This window comes from Mya arenaria, chromosome 7 (assembly GCF_026914265.1).
Source record: "Mya arenaria isolate MELC-2E11 chromosome 7, ASM2691426v1".
Taxonomy (NCBI): Eukaryota; Metazoa; Mollusca; class Bivalvia; order Myida; family Myidae; genus Mya; species Mya arenaria.
In genome coordinates this window covers 4,385,151-4,402,788 of record NC_069128.1, presented here as the reverse complement: position 1 = coordinate 4,402,788, position 17,638 = coordinate 4,385,151, and the positions used below count along the sequence as shown (strand labels likewise).

Sequence of the window (17,638 nt, the reverse complement as noted above, 5' to 3'; positions counted from 1 at the left end):
TGAATTTGTTTCTCATCTTTTTATGTACTACAACCTACCCACACTTACAAATGTGGCTAGGGAACTATTTACTGATGGCCACCATCGTTTACCAGTCTATAGCTGGTACCTGTGGAAATAGGTGTTTTTTTGTGGATGTATCTTGTAAGTTTGCAAGAAAATTGGGAAAGTCCGTTCAGAAATAGATAGATCACCTGGAACAATATACTACACAAGGAATTAGTTCTCATGTATGTGGATTATGAACAGTTTTCTGTGAATTTGATGGATATTTTTGTTATGTGTTGATTTGTAGGTAAAAGTAAAATTATGTTGCCAGTTAACAGTTGTGTGTGTCCTTTAAAATTATGTACTACAGTAACAAGCTATTGGTTAATTATTAATTGAGATAAAATTGTTTTTCAATTTTGAAATTAAAAACTGTTCAAACTGACAGAGATCAAAATTCATGTTCCTTTTTGTTGTCCAAACTTTTCTGTGATGTGATTAAAATTTCAGTTATCATCATCAGATTTTCTTTAACAATTATAAACAAATTCAAAAATATTAATATACTTGATTGAAAAGACAGTTATATATGTATAGATATTCAGGTCTGATCTGCACATACCATTTTCTAGAAAGGAAACAGCAGTACTAGTGTTTGTAAGAAAGTGCCAAGTGCACCAGTCAATTGTAACCACGGCCCCTCCAGGTCCGGGGATAGCCTGGGAAATAGTCAGTGTTTTTACCTTCCAGGTGGCCTCGCAGTGCTGGGTGAATGCAGTGGTTTTGTCTTCGAGCCGAAAATAGCGGGGGGGGGGATGGCCTTACCTAGGGTCCCTGGGGTGCGGGGGCATTTGGCCGGGATTTTACTAGCAGTTCGTCTCCGCAAGGCAGAGATTTTACCTAGGCTTGGCTGGACGGAAAGTCAAAGTCCCCGCTATTCCCCGGACCTCAGGGGGCAGTGGTTACAATTGACTGGTGCATAGTACTAGTGTTGGGCTGGAACCTGGGATCCCTAATGGGTCATTAAGGGTGGACACCTTCGCTAACTCTGCCAGCTCAACCCTTTAAGTTTTATTACTATCAACGTCATACACTAAAGAAAACAGTACTTTAAACATTTAGCTTCGAGTACATACCATAACTTATTGTAGTCAATAACTGCATCTACTACAGAATCCAGCCTTTGCCAAGAAAACCTGGCAGATTCTACTGTGTCATTGTTAACACATTTACATGAAGGCTTGTCAGAGAAACAATTGCAGCTAATTACACAGGAAGTTATACATGTGCGAAAAACATCATAGCCTGCCTATGTTTAATCTTTTTTGTTTTAGGGAGAGATGTAAGACTGAATGTGTTTAATATAAACAAAAGGCGTACATTAACATTGTTCTTGTGGTTCAAAGAGGTTTATATGTGTAGTAAGTAATGCCAAATTATTGATAGAGTATCACAGTACACCGGGGTTACAATAAGATGCTTTTCTGAGGTCTTGTCAAGATCAATGCATTAATGGTACCTGTTGTGACCATGTATGCATGTTTTAATTGTAGGAGACATGACACAGGTCGGAAAAAAGCGTCTGATGCACTGTTTATAGCGAAATTTTAAACAATGACATTTTCCGAATTCATAAATCAATCCCATTAAAAATGATTTTTTTCTTGAAGAAAATAGCACAAGTCATCAGTTGAATAACTTTGGATTGGTGTCTTTGAAATAAGAAAAAAAATACACACATCAGTACCTTCCTTAAAAAAATCAAAAGGCCAAAAAAGAGCACCCCCTGTGTTTCTGGTAACCTGTCCGACCCTATTTTTTCATGACGACATTATACTTCTCTTAGGCATATAGGTATGTAAAAATTTAAGAATTATTTTCGTTGTTTCGGTGTCTCTAGTCCCTGGTTTGCAATCTGAAAAATCTTTGCGCATATTGTGCAGTTAAAGAGATCCATAATTAAGAAAAATGTACTGTTTTGCCTATCTGTATAAATTTTGGAGCTGGTGGAAAAAAATTAATTGCCCGTAAGCTGTATGGCTAAAAGTATACCAATAGCTCTATGAACAATTTTGTTCATGAAGAAGTATAAAACTCCACACTAAATATAGAATTGTGTTCTTTATTTATGCCTCATTTATGTGCAACATCCACATGTACATTTTTAGCTCTACTGGCCAAAGGCCAGAAGAGCTTATGCGATGGTAATGTGTACTTAGTATGTGCATCCGTGCAGTCGTGCGTTCGTGCGTCTGTAAACAATTGCTTGTGAACACAATACAGTCTTCAGTTTTGATTGTATCTCGATGAAACTTGTACAGTATCTAGATATCCATTAGAGCTCGGTTCCTTTCGAAAACCAGCCAGATCCGCCCATGCACGCCTAGATTATGGGCCATGAAAGTTTTAAAGAAATGCTTTCTATTTTTAGCCAGGTCTGCATGAGCGAATTCTATTTTTAGCCAAGTTTACATGTACATGTAAATTCAAGTCTAGAGTTAAGGGAGACAATTTGCAAGTCTAGGATTTTGAGAGACAATTTGCGTTTTGCTTCTGCAGTTGATTTTGTGAATTACTCTGCCTTGTTCTTGTTGAAAGCCCAAAGGCCATTTTTTAGCTTTAAATTCTGTAGTTTGCGCATTCATCTTAACAAAATTGGTTGTGAATGTTTAAGTTATGCACTTGGTGTCAAAACTGGCCACACCCAGGGTTCACAGGTTTGGTAAACATAAATCTGGAAAGGTTTGAAAATCTTTTTGTGTGTTCGTGCATCCATCTCAGCACAATTGATTGTGAATGTTTGTTCAAATTGGTCAATGTTGTCCTAGGATGCCCTTGACTTTGACCTTTTGACCAACTTTTTTTAACTTTTAAAACTACTGAAATTTTTACTATGAGTACAGTTTTGAACCTTTTTTTTTTTGTCAGATGACTTTTACTTGGCACATATTAAAATAGTTCATAGTTCAATACTTTCTGGGCTCAGATGTTGAACGTGCTACGTTTTCAGGTAACCCAAACACAAAACATAAAGTATATGTCTGTTGCCTTTTACCCATACATACATGCTCTGGATTGATATGACCACAAAAGCCATGCCAGTAGAGCATAGGCCCTTTTGGGCCTCTTGTTTTTTAATCCAACCTCCCCACACTTTTTTTGTTTGCCATGTAACTGGAAACACAGGTATGTTTTATTTTGGCCTAAAGTAAGGATTGTAAAAATGTAAATAAACATCAGTGTGTAAAAGACAACACTCAGACATAGGTGCCTTGCTGATTGATCGGGGAATGCTGATGTTCTTACTGTAGGATATATAAAAAAGGATTCAGTTAACTATAATTAGAAAATAATACATTATCCTGACACCTTTCAGTTATATTGCCTTGTAGATACTGTAGGAAATTAGTGGATAATGTTAAAGCTTTCAAAGACATGGATCAGATTTATTTGAATAGTATTTGATATTATTTTATTTAAAGTGAAGGAAAAATTATTTAGCCCAAAAAGAACAAGGCCAATGACATAACCAGACCAATAAATTGGCTGAAAATTCCAAACAAGAATTATGGCGGTAATTGTATAATAAATTTCAGTGGAGAAAAAAGTGATGAGAAAGAGGCAACTGGCAACAGGTGTTAATTACTAATATGTTTTATATCTCTGAGTGCATTTCCATAGCGCCAATCCTGTACAAATTCCTGTGCAAAGAGTTCTTCAAATCCCTAGGGTTGAGATCATGTGGGATGTTGTAAACATATTAGGTCATTCCAAATTGATTCTGTTATAAGTGTCCCATAACTCAAATTTTCTGAGAAATACAGGGAGAGGGGTGGGGGGTATGCACTGCAAGAAAAGCAATATCTAAAACAGAGCTATGTACATTATTGGTATTTGGCAGTAATTACATTTCTATTACAAACTATGTCACTATAACATTTTCGGATACCTCCCCCATTGGTTCAGCAAGGAAACCTCTCCGAAAGTCAAGAAAATGACTGGCATATGCACAGACAATTTTACTAATGTTTTCATGTAGAAAAAGTATTCTGTCAAAAGTTTAAATAGAATTCTGTCCACCTGGTAACTACAATTTTGAACCAATCACCTCAACCACTCCCTCTGTGGAGACTGACAGTAAATGGTTGTTGAAGAGTATTTAGTGGTAAAATTTATTTCATTGGAAGGAGGGTTGGTTGTCCTACCTCATGCATATTCATAAAGACAATATTTTGCCTGTCAATTTTTCCATGGTTTGTATGAAGAGAAACAGTGGTTGCCAACAATGGGTTAATAGCTTTATAAGTTTTTCTTTCTTTTAACTTATATTTCAATTTGGCATGGCTGAAACAGGGAAACTAAACATAGATATAATTTTGGCATGGCCTGAATGGAGGAAACATCTCTCATAGAAGACTGATATTTTTCTGATTATTTGGAAAAGGTTCAACAATTTCAAGTTTTATGAAATTTTGTGAATGAATAACATACAGGTTGTATTTATGTGATAGGCATTCTTGCATGAGGGGAGGAGAGTTGTAATTGGTTTTGTGGTTTGAAACATTAGATCTTCAAATTATATGCTTATTAGCCAGATTTTTCATCGAAAAATTACGGGTTTTAGAATGGAGAAAACCAAGCGGGCTAGCGGATGGGCGGGCGGCCGGTCTTCAGGGCGTTAACAATTCTGCGTTAAAGTTTTCATTTTATATAATAAAATAAAGAGTTTTTATCCAATGGTTATCAAACTTGGTCAGACTATTTGTAACCATGTTATCTTAAATAAATATGAATATGGGTAATCACGGGGTCACTAGGTCAAATCCTTAGAAGAAATATTTCACGGTAATAAATTCAACAATTTTTATCAAATCTTAATGAAACATGGTCAGAATGCTTGTCTGCATTATATCTTGCATATCTTTTAGTATGGGTCAACCCGGGTCAAAATCTAGGCCAGTAGGTCAAATCTTAGGAAAAAATAGTTCCACGTCTTAAATTCAACATTTTTTTCATATCTTGATGAAACTTTGTCAGAATATTTGTCTGCATTATATCTTGCTTATTTTTTATATCGGTCATCCCGGGTCAAATTCTAGGTCACTAGGTCAAATCTAAGGAAAATCTTTCCACGTCATAAATTCAACAATTTTTAGCTCTTCTGGCCTTATGGGATGGTAATGTGTACGTAGTATGTGCGTATGTGAATTTGTGCGTCCGTGGGTCTGTAAACAATTGCTTGTGAACACGATACAGTCTTCAGTTTTGATTGTATCTCGATGAAACATGTACAGTATCTAGATATCCATTAGAGCTCGGTTCCTTTTGAAAACCAGCCATATCCGCCCATGCATGCCTAGATTATGGCCCTTGATAGTATAAAAAAATGCTTTTGTGTAAACACGAGCTTGTGAACACGATACAGTCTTAAAAAATGCTATTGTGTAAACAATTGGTTGTGAACATGATACATTATTCAGTTTTGATTGTGATACATTCTTCAGTTTTGATTGTATCTCGATGAAAATTGTATAGTATTTAGATATCCGTTAGTGCTCGGTTCCTTTCGAAAACCAGCCAGATCCGACCATGCACGCCTAGATTATGGGCCTTAAAAGTATTAAAAAATCAGTTTGTCTGTAAACAATTGTTTGTGGACATGATACAGTCTTAACATGATACAGTCTTCAGTTTTGATTGTATCTCGATGAAACTTGTACAGAATTTAGATATCCATTAGAACTCAGTTCCTTTTGAAAACCAGCCAGATTTGCCCATGCATGCCTGGATTATGTGTCTTGAAATTATGAAAAATGTTATTTTTAGCCAAGACTACATGAGCGAAGTCTTATTTTTAGCCAAGTTTACATGTAAAGTCACAATTGCTTGTGAAGGTTTGTTCAAATTATGCCCCTGGGGTCATCACTGCCCCCCCCCCCCAAATGCAAACGACCTTGGCGACGTTGGCGGAGGCCCAGGGAAGAGTTCGGAAAAGAAGGGCTGGACTCCCCCCCCCCCCCCCACCCCCCTGAAATTGGGAAATGTTCAAAACCTTTTTTGTCTGAAACCACTATCACTATGCAAATCCTTGCTATTTTGAACAAGGCTTTATTTAGTGGTCCACTACCATCGTTGTTCAAATTATGCCCCTTGGGCCAAAACTGACACTGCCCTGGGTGTCACAATTTTCCTAGAGACTTATTTAAGAAATATTTTCAAAATCTTCTTGTTTCAAACTACAAGGCCCATACCTTTGATATCTGTTGTGGAGCATTATATGATGCAATTGAAAACATTTGAAATAATGCCCCTTGGGCAAAAGCTGGCCCCACCCCTTTTGACTTACTTATTAATTTTTAAAGCTACAGTAATGAAATTTTGACCATGTGAACAGTTTTGCAAACAAGCATTAATGTTGTCCTCGGATGTCCTTGACTTTGATCTTTGACCGACTTCTTATTTTTAAAGCTACAAAAATTAAATTTTGACGATGAGTACAGTTTTAAAAGCAAATTATTTTTTACCCTCAGATTACCTTTACTTGGCACATATTAAAAAAGTTCATGCAACTTATCTGCTTACAACACTTCCTGTCCTCAGATGTTGAACGTGCAGCGTTTTCAGGTAACCCAAACACTAAAACTGAACTATATATATGTTGCCTATTACTCAAACATACATGCTTGATTGAAAATGACCACAAGAGCCATGCCAGTAGAGCATAGGCCCTTTTGGGCCTAGCCCTTTTGGGCCTCTTGTTGTTAAATCTTTATGAAACTTGGTCAGAATATTTGTCTTCATAATATCTTGAAAGTTCTTTTTATATGGATCATCCCTGGTTAAAATCTAGGTCACAAGGTCGAATCTTAGGTGAAAGAATTCCACGGTCATAAAAATTCATTAATTTTTGTCAAATCTTTATGAAACTTGGTCAGAATATTAATTTTGTCTACATGTTGTCTTAAATTATTTTTAATATGGGTCACCTAGGACCAAAAACTAGGTCACTTGGTCAAATCTTAGGAAATATTTTCCCGATGTCATAAAAAAATTATATGCTTTAACCAAACCTATCAATATCAGTCAACAACTAAATTCAATTGCTATTTTATAAACACACATCCCAATCATGAATTTCATATCTACCCATATTTTTAAATAATTTGAATTTTAATTAACTTTAAAAATATTTGTGTACATGAAATCTTAGATATTAAAGTGTGTCATCTAAGGGTCAAAAACGAGGTCTCTGGGACAGATATGATTGGAAAAGCTGATGTATTTATAAAATGTTCATTTTTCCTCACACAAATGGAATAGTTTCTGTTGATCAGGTTATTTGTATGAACGATATCTCCGATAAGTATAATTATGGGTCTTTTTGGTTAAAAATACTAGGTCACTAGCTCAAATTCTAGGATGGCTAAATTGCATTGTCAAATAAAAAATCTGGCTTTAATGCGGCGTCGATGCATTGGCGTCTTGTTTTGAGCCATTGAATGGTCACATATTATTTTACCATCTTTTGTCTTCATAGGACTTGCTTTTGTCACATCCTGTCCTTGTGTGGGATGTAGTTGGCAGGAATTTTTGTTTTGTAAATCAAGTGCAATATGGCTGTTTTCCACTTTGCTGATGTCACGTCATAACATTTTCATTGCACATTTTTTAAATGATATCATAAAACAAAAATGTGTGTCTTAAAAATGCATTTATTATGATATCAAGTCTTTTGAGTGATTTAAACTAGTTATATATATATAGAATAAAAGGGTTATTATGACTGTGTTTTGATCCAGAAGTCATATGCATACTCGACTGTAGTGGTTTTTTACAGATTTTGATTTCCCTCAGCTAGGGAATCCCAAAAATCAACTCCAATCACAGACAACCTCTTTGATCAAAACGCAGAAGTAATATCCCTGTTTTCTTTCCCTTGAATAGTAAAACATGGTCTGAAAAATTGCACCGACATGAAGCTTAGTAGAAATATTGGTCAGCATGGGAAGTTGGGCAGAGTACATGTACTGATTTCAAAACAGACATATAAACACTTCTGTGTCCAGGTTCACAGTGTCTGGGGGTATTCATCACTCCTGTGATAGTTCATAGTTTCTTTTGAACAAGTCTTTATTTCGTCTATAAAAAATAAGCTACATAAGCTAAGATGTAGAAATTTTTGGATACCCTGTTTGATAATAGTATCCTGCATTATAGCATCTGGACTGTATTATGGTATTGCAATTAACATCAATTAAGACCATAGTGCTTCACTAATTGCATGAACTGTACAAGTACATTACTGGGAAGTTGTGTGCATTCTGTTGACTGCGAATTGTTTTCAGTTACTGTTACAAATTGTGCCAGATTTTGTTTGTGTGTATGCGTGTGCATGTGTGTATGCTGGCGTGTGTATGCGTGTGCATGTGTGTATGCGTGTGCATGTGTGTATGCTGGCGTGTGCATATGTGTATGCGTGTGATTTTAAAGTTAACACAGTGTTAGTGACTAGTCAGAATGCTTCTGTAATTTTCTGGATTAAACCACTTTTCAAGCTTTTCATATATAATAAGACTAAAAGTGCATCAAAATTTGTGGAATTATGGGGCATTATTATATTGGCGTAATTGTTCCGCCTTGCCCAGTAGCTACATGTACTATAATTTGAATTAAAAAAATAAGACTAATAACGCATGTCCCTATGAAGGAGAACAAAAATCATGGCGCAAATTAGTGTTAATAGAACTGTTTTTCTCAATATTAAATGGTACAATGAATACAAATTAAAGTAATTCATTTGAGCAAAGACATTGCTTAGTTTTATGAGATGCTTTTGTAAATTAATAAACTTAAATATTTTCAAGACAGGGACGTGTTTTTGTGTATTAAACGTTAAGGAACACAATTTTCTTACATTTTAGATTTGAAGCATTCGAAGATCACACCTCTAAGCTAAAAGCTTTTGAATTTACGACTGAGAAAAATGGATACAATAATTAGCAGTGAACTAAAAGATTCATATATTTAAGTCTGCAGTTGTAGTTTACCAATTGAAAGTGTTGGATTTACTGAAAAAAAGACAACTCAAGGAACAATAAAATATGCGATCAAAAATAATTCAGAGTTTGTGAAGTAAATGGTAAAAGTTAAAACAGTGGCATTTGAGTAAACATGTGTGTTATTATAAATAAATTAAACAGACATCTTCCACAGGTTACGCTTATAGTGAAATATTTGTAAAGTCGCAAATTTCCTTAATTTTCTAAAGTGAGTGAGTGTGAAATAGCGGTTTCTGGAATTTTCTCAGAACTTGAGTGTAAGAGAAAAATATTACAGCAATGGCTAGAAACAGGCCCAACTACAATACGAAGCCGCGCCGCCCTGGAAACAAAGGCAAGGTTCCGCAGTATAACCTCAAGTTTGGACCTGAAGCAGATGAAGAGGATAGTTTCAATGTAAGTGTAACAGTTGTCCAAGTAGAGTAGAAAGGTGGTTACAGATTGTGATAGTGTTCAATACTATAAGTATGAGTTTTTCCTTCATTGTGTTATTTCTCAGAAAGTAAAGTTGTGAGTCCATGGACTGCCATATGTTTCTAAGTGAGAGATTTCAACAAGTTATCAGTCATCAGTATGATTAACAGCTTGTGTATAATAGACTCTTTCCAAATTTAATACGCCCAATATAGAAAACATGGGGTGAAAAATTGTAAAGAATTGTATTGTTGGCATTAAATCATTATAATCAGATTGCTTATTTTGATAGATTGTGAGGACATTGCAAGGGTAAATAATTGATAGATGTCATTTTCCGCTTCATACTGTTTCTATCAATTCCTTGTCCATTCTTTAGATCCCCATTTAATCTTACAGTTTGTTTTTTTAAAAGAAAAAAATGGGTGAGTTTTGACACAGCCATGGTGTCATCGTCCACTGATGCCTGAGAGACAAAACTTACAATGCGGAGTAAGGCCCAACACTCTCGCTTAATAATTAATATATTTCTTGAGTTATGCCTCTTTTTTACTGTAAAAAAATCAGATGAGTATAGGCATTGGTTCCTCAGGCTTCAACTACGAGAACAAAGCTAATGTCAGCTCTTTTAATTAAATTCATAAGTAGGGCTTTTAAAAACTGACAATTAGCCATTTTGGAACGTTGCCCTTGCCTGACCAATTTCAGTAACTGAACATGGCAAAAAAATTGGTCCGAATTTTCCTCATTTTTTTTAAAACTATTTTGGCCGAAAACTTAGTGAAAACTGTAGAAATTGTAATACTCTAACAGTATTTGTCATTCACACATCCTCAAATACAAGGGAACATTCATGAGGGCGATTTGCGCAATATCTTTGGTCTGTGTTTTAAAACTGATTTTATTGTATTTATTATCTCATGTAAACAATTGTCACACTTTTTTTCTGCATAGCCATACTCATTAAAGAATGTTGTCATTTTGCCTAAGTCATAAAATTCCAAATTAATTAACCTAGTCGTGCCCTAATTCTATAGGATATCAACAATGACACGCTTAATGAACTGCAGAGACCCCATACAACATTTTAAGAAAATATTATAAATACATTGGTTTCACCTTTTGTTGCAAATGTTGATCGCTGGCGGGAACCCTTGTGAACCATACACTCCTAGTGTAAGACCCACTTTTCATGACCAAAACAATGTATTTATCATCTGACCATCTGAGGTGGTTGTTATTATTTTTGGAGGGGGGGGGGGGATTCTGTTGGGGCAGAGCAGCCTGGACTGATTGAGATTTCAAACATTTGGAGGCCCTGGTCATAATAATAAATGTAAATTTAAATGAATAGTAACACGTAATAAAAAATGAAGATTGTGCTTTTTTACAATTTTTGAATTCCACTATTGAAATCGATATGGAACCATAACATGCATTTAAAACCATTAAACGAATTACAGTAGTGTCCTGTTTCCAATTTATGTCCTGAAAAGTTGATTATCTTACAAGCTAACAAAGTTACATAGTGCCGTTACTTTTTCCCCCAATGCTTTGACACAGCATGGACAGTTTCGATCAATAATTGTCTTCATCATTTGGCCCTATACGAATAAGGCAGCCATATTGGTTTTCCGATGGATTTTCATAATAATGTCAGTGTTTCACTGAATAAACATAGTGCATCCATTTATCAACAGGATTTGTGGTCAATTGTTGGATGTGTTTCTATTATTAAGGATGTTGTGCACTTTTAAAGGACTTGCAAGAATGTTATTGTGATTCTAACATCCAAAATTGATGTAAACTATCTAGACTGGTATGCTGAATTTGCATAATATGATGTTGACACTGGCAGTGTTTTGCGTTCTCCGTATTTAGTGTGACTTATGGTGTCTAAAACATTACCTATATGTTAATACAATTATTTGCAAAATGATAAGCAATAAATGCATATTGCTCAGAAATAGAATTAATTTGCTTGCTTATAAAAATAAGTGAACTTGAATTACATAAATGAAAAATTAGGTCATTTAATCCAGCCATTAAAAGTGTTCTGCAGTACTTATATTTGTTACAAAGATTGACAATTTCAACCTCTGAAATCAAATAATTCATTGACAGTGTCATATGTTTTACATTGAAAGGTTCTGTATTTTAGTGTGTTAAAGGAATCTGTAATTTGGTAAAACTCTTTCAAGATTTATATCTTGTACCATAGAACTTGTGATTGTAATAACAGACATCTCCAAGCTGAGAGTCCATATTTGACAGTTAGAACAAAGTTAATCTATCCGAACAAAGTTAAACTATCCGAACAAAATCATACAATACAGGAACTTTGGATGCATATTCCATGGTCAACTAGAGGTCATATTGGAATGACCTTGACCTCTCTGTTATCTTTTCAATGGGTAGAATATTACGACCTCAGGACATTGTACTAGGAGAAAACATGTATGATGCGGGAACGACAAAAATGGGTCGACTGCGCAAAATGTTGTCCGGTTTGAGTGACCTAGATTCTGTGGTAAGTTATTGGTTGTATGTTGGGGTTTATATTAAGCAGGTTTGTTGTTGTTTTTTCAAAGAAAATAAACTATAAATATGCCTTTTGTTAGCCTTGGTGTCATTTTCACCTTGTTATATATCATTATTTTTGAAACTCAAGCATAACTATGATACCAGTAACCATATTACCATCCCTGCAGTAAAGACACAGGCGTACATCCTTCTTAAATATATTTGTAAATAAACTAATAGCGCCAGTAACAATAATTTTATCAGTCCTCACAGCCATTACTCCACAATTGTTTACTGTGTTCTACATGCAGTGTAATGGTAATATGGAAAACACATCCATGGCTCAAGTGTCAAGGTAACAAAAACAATGTCTATAGTTCCAGGGTCAAGATAACGTGAACTGCACATGCATAGATCCAAGTTTAAATTGTAATGTAAACCACATTAATAGCACAAAGGTCAAGGTGACATATAAACCACATACATAGCACCAAGGTTAAGGTGACATGTAAACGATCCAAGGTCAAGGTGACATGTAAATCACTTCATAGCTCCAAGGTCAAGGTGACATGTATACCACATCTATGGTTACAAGTTGACATGACATGTAAACCATATCCAAAGCTCAAAGGTCAAGGTGACATAAAAACCATATCCCTAGCTCAAAGATCAAGGTGACATATAAACCATATCAATGGCTCCATGGTCAAGATGCCATATAAACCATATCCATAACTCAAAGGTCAAGGTGACATGTAAACCACATCCATGGCTCCAAGGTCAAGGTGACATGTAAACAACTTCATAGCTCAAAGGTCAAGGTGACATATAAACAACTTCATAGCTCAAAGGTCAAGGTGACATGTAAACAACTTCATAGCTCAAAGGTCAAGGTGACATATAAACAACTTCATAGCTCAAAGGTCAAGGTGACATATAAACCATATCCATAACTCAAAGGTCAAGGTGATATGTAAACCATATCCATGGCTCCAAGGTCAAGGTGACATGTAAACAACTTCATAGCTCAAAGGTCAATGTGACATATAAACAACTTCAAAGGTCAAGGTGACATGTAAACAACTTCATAGATCAAAGGTCAAGGTGACATATAAACAACTTCATAGCTCAAAGGTCAAGGTGACATATAAACCATATCCATAACTCAAAGGTCAAGGTGACATATAAACCATATCCATAACTCAAAGATCAAGGTGACATATAAACCGTATCCATAACTCAAAGGTCAAGGTGACATATAAACCATATCCATAACTCAAAGGTCAAGGTGACATATTAACCATATCCATAACTCAAAGGTCAAGGTGACATGTAAACCACATCCATGGCTCCAAGGTCAAGGTGACATGTAAACCACTTCATAGCTCAAAGGTCAAGCTGACATGTAAACCACTTCATACCTCCAAGGTCAAGGTGACATGTAAAGCAATTCATAGCTTTAAGGTCATGGTGATATGTATACCACATATATGGTTCCGAGTTAAAGGTTACATAAAAAACAAATTCATGGCTCTAAGGTCAAGGTTACTTGAAAACCACATCGTTAGCTCCATGGTCAAGGTGACATGTAAACCACATCCATAGCTCGAAAGTTAAGGTGACATGTATACCACATATATGGTTCGGAGTTCAAGTTACATAAAATCCAAATTCATGGCTCTAAGGTCAAGGTTACTCGAAAACCACATCCATAGCTACAAGGTCAAGCTTACATGAAAACTGTATATACCTATCTATTGTTTCAAAATTAATGGTAAATGAAAATCCCATGTTTGACTTAAAAGTCAAGGTTGCACAAAAACCACATCCATGGCTCCAAGGTCAAGGTAGCATGGAAACCATATCCATGGCTTCACTGTCAAGGTAGCATGGAAACCATATCCATGGCTTCACTGTCAAGGTAGCATGGAAACTGTATCCATGGCTTCACTGTCAAGGTAGCATGGAAACCATATCCATGGCTTCACTCTCTAGGTTATATGAAAACAATATCCTTGACTCCAGTGTCAAGGTATCATGAACTCCACATTCAGGGTGCAAGTGTCCTTACATGGCTCCAGTGTCAATATTCATGAAAGCCACATCCATGACTCAAGTGTCAATGCTTTATAAACACCATATCATTGGCTCCAATGCCATTGTTACATGAAAAACTTCATCCATAGCTCCTAATGAAAACCACATATATGACCCCAGTGTCAAGGTAACACGAAAACTATATCCAGTGTGAAGAGAACATAAAAACCACAACCATGACCCCAAGGTCTAGGTTACATGGAAACCACATCCATAGCTCCAGTGTCAAGGTCACATGAAAACCACCTCCATAATTCCAAGGACACGGTCACATGAAAACCACACCCATTACTCAAAGGTCAAGGCTAAATGAAAACCACATGTATCCTAAGTACCAATGTTACCACAAACACATCCATAACTTCAGTGTCAAGGTTACATGATAACAATAGACATAGATCCAGGGTCAAGGTTACATAAAAACTATATACAGTGCTCCAGTGCCAAGGCTACTTGAACACCATATTCATGGCTCCATGCAGGGTCAAGGGTTAAGGGAAACACCCTACTGGAATCAATTTTGTTTCTGTTCTCATTTATCCTACTAAAATAAGGATGTTAGTCCTTTTCTATTCTGCATATTGATTGGGTTTATAGAAGGAACACCACAAGTAAGTTAAATATATGGTATGCAACTGTGGCTTGCATTAAAATGCAAAATAATCAAGAACTTTCAAAAATGTGTATAATGTACATTCATTGAATGTTGAATTCCTTTCAGCTAAGAACCTAGGGAATTTCAGTGACAATCTCTTCAATTTTTAATTGTGACTATGAAGCATCAAATTGATTATATTGGGATGCAAAAGTATCAACCACAGTATAAATAATTAGCATTGTGGAGCTTTTCTGCAATATAAAATATATTATATTGAACATGAGGTACTACAAACTTGGCCATAAATTCCTTCATAATGTTGTCAAGTAATAAAATATTCATAGTCTTCTCCTTGGCTTTTGCCTAGTGATCTGGCCATGTTTTAATTAACCACATGATGCCATATGGTGTTTCTGGGAAAAGTTTTAGAAAAGGAGTTGAAAGGCATTTTTTTTATGGGGAAAATTGTTTTTGACTAAATTTTAGGGGATATTTGTGTTTGTGTAATTTTAGGTGAAAAGAACACAACTTTGTCTGAAATTAATTTCTTGAAGTTTTGATTGATAAGATTATTTATTTCTTAATAAAGATTAACAAATGAAACAAATCTCTCATGTTATTATAACAATCACTGGTCATTAAAAGTAGTAGCTGAAAGTCATTGTCCAGAGTAGCTGCTAATTAAATAACATGGGCAGCATTAAGTCAATTCTTTGATAATATTGGTTTAGATAACTAAGAAATAATTATGCACCAGTCATTTGTAACCACGAAAGGTCAGGGGGTATACTGGGGATAGCCGGGGAAATGGGCCGTGGTTTAACCTTCCAGGTGCCGGTGGTTTTGTCTTCGCGCCAAAAATAGCAGGGACTGGGCCTTACCTAGAGACACTGGGGTGCGGGGGCATTTGGCGGGGATTTTACCAGCAGTTCATTCCCTGGGGGTGGGGGGTGGGGTGGAGGGGGTTACCATTGACTGGTGCATTATTACTTTGCCCGTGTTTGGTCTGTCAAGTTTGGATTAATATTGGCATGAAATGTGTGACATCAGGAGTTCTAATATTTTTTGCCATCCCTAATTATTCCACAGACAAATCATCTACCTTCCAAATGAGATGAGGGCTTGTTTCCATTGCAATAAACATGCCCGTCATTACAATGTGCAAACATGTTGGCATCTAGTGTTTTACATCATTTATGGATCTCTGAATTTAAGGAAATATCAATGAAACTTGACTTTGTAGCAGCTCAGTTTGCAGAAATACATGAACTTAATTTGCCAGTCATTATACAATGCTGTTTTAATTTCTTTGTGAATATTCATAATACATTTTGCTAGCATAGTGACATTAAATGTATGGATTGTCCTTTTTGATTTTTTTTAACAAAGACATTACAATATGATCATGTTGTTTTAAGACAATTTTGGGTAGTATTATTATAATTATAATACCACTATATTGATTTTCATCAACAAACTTATTACAACATTAATTACGTCGTATTTCTGGTAATGTAAAAACTAGTGAAATGTGAAGAGATTAATCAGCACTCTTATACCTGTACATAATATAATACATTGTTTTATAATTGACATTTTTGTGGACTTTTTAGCCGGCTTTAATTGCATCTAAATCATTAAAGTGGCTATCCATTTTTGGAAAGTTTGAATAGCTTATGAGGATGGGAAATATCCAAACAAAGTTTAATTATAAACAATGCGGCAACATTCTATTATCTGCAAAAAGTAATATACAACAGATGTTTTCTGGTACTGAATAAACTAATGGTTGACTGTGACCTTATATGTCAACACACACAGTACACATCACACTATGATTTATGGTATTGGTTCTTGTGTGAACTATATTGTCAGTTATATGGCAGAATGAAATTCATGGCTTTGCTTTGTTGAATTGGTATTGATCTGGCTGGCAGGGATAAAAGTTCTTAGAAAATTGGACCTCTTCTCGTATTGATTTCGGTTTAGTGTATATAAAATATGGATGTGAAGTTCCTGGATTGTTGGACATATTGTTTTCATGTTTAATGATAATGTTATCTATTACTTTCATGTTGTTTAAGTTTAGTAATGGATGATTTTGAAAGTTGTATTTCATTCTAATAATCTTTCAAATGTGAAAAGAATTGTTATCATTGGACTTTCAATGTGTTCCTAAGGGGTTTATAAGTCATAAAGCATTTTAAGTAATTTCCTAAATTCAGTTGATTTCCTAAACTATTCATAGTCAAATTAAAAAAAAAGTGTTAGTGTTTAAAGCGTAAGAAGAAAAATAAATACTAAAAAAAAGAAATAATAAATAAATAAAGTATATAAGATATTATTTATTTAATATATTATACAACAGAACAGTGAAGCGTAGAACTGCACAAAGCTTATGATCAGCCAATGAGATATTTAACTATGTTAAAACAACTTCAGTAAGGAAATGCCCTGAGACGTTTTATGAAGTAACTGTAGCAGGTTTTATGGAACCACAAGATGTGTTTATTGAGGTCTTGATGTGCTTTAAGGTTGAGAGGAATAACAGACTGTGCCAATCCCTTGTTTCATTGACTTTTGGGTGTCTCATAAAATCTTTTTCTTTGTTTGTGAATGCAAATGAAGTGTTGTTTTACAAAAGTCATGTAATTTCTTATAAGGAATTGCTACCATCAAGAATCATCTTTTATAAAAAAAATAATACACTGAATTGGGAACCTTTTGTTGCTTTGATATTATAATGATTGTAACGGTATCTTATTATTATTATATTACTATTGTACGTCAATATTAACCTGATCCTGACCTTAATTCATGTATATATTTAACAACCATTGCATCATATCCTATTTACTTATCGTACAACATCGAATAATTTCAGGGTTTTCCAAAATCAATGTTTATATTTAGGGTACTATTTTTAACAGATCTTTTTTAAACAAAACTTTCTTTGTGT

General features: G+C 35.1%; 1 protein-coding gene across 4 annotated transcripts in view; it reads left to right on the top strand.

Moving 5' to 3' along the window:
- LOC128240388 (voltage-dependent L-type calcium channel subunit beta-1-like) overlaps positions 1-17,638 on the top strand; it is a 55,161-nt gene that overhangs the window by 13,372 nt on the left and 24,151 nt on the right. The window contains exons 1-2 of one of the 4 annotated variants that reach the window (XM_052957024.1): positions 214-230; positions 8,910-9,443. The exons of 1 other annotated variant lie outside the window; for it this stretch is intronic. In XM_052957024.1, the coding sequence (XP_052812984.1) occupies positions 9,327-9,443 (117 nt within the window). In that variant the 5' untranslated portion in view covers positions 214-230; positions 8,910-9,326. Of the gene's footprint in view, positions 1-213; positions 231-8,909; positions 9,444-11,113; positions 11,992-17,638 lie in introns of those variants that run through there. 2 more of the 4 variants (XM_052957023.1, XM_052957022.1) reach the window with 2 other exon arrangements.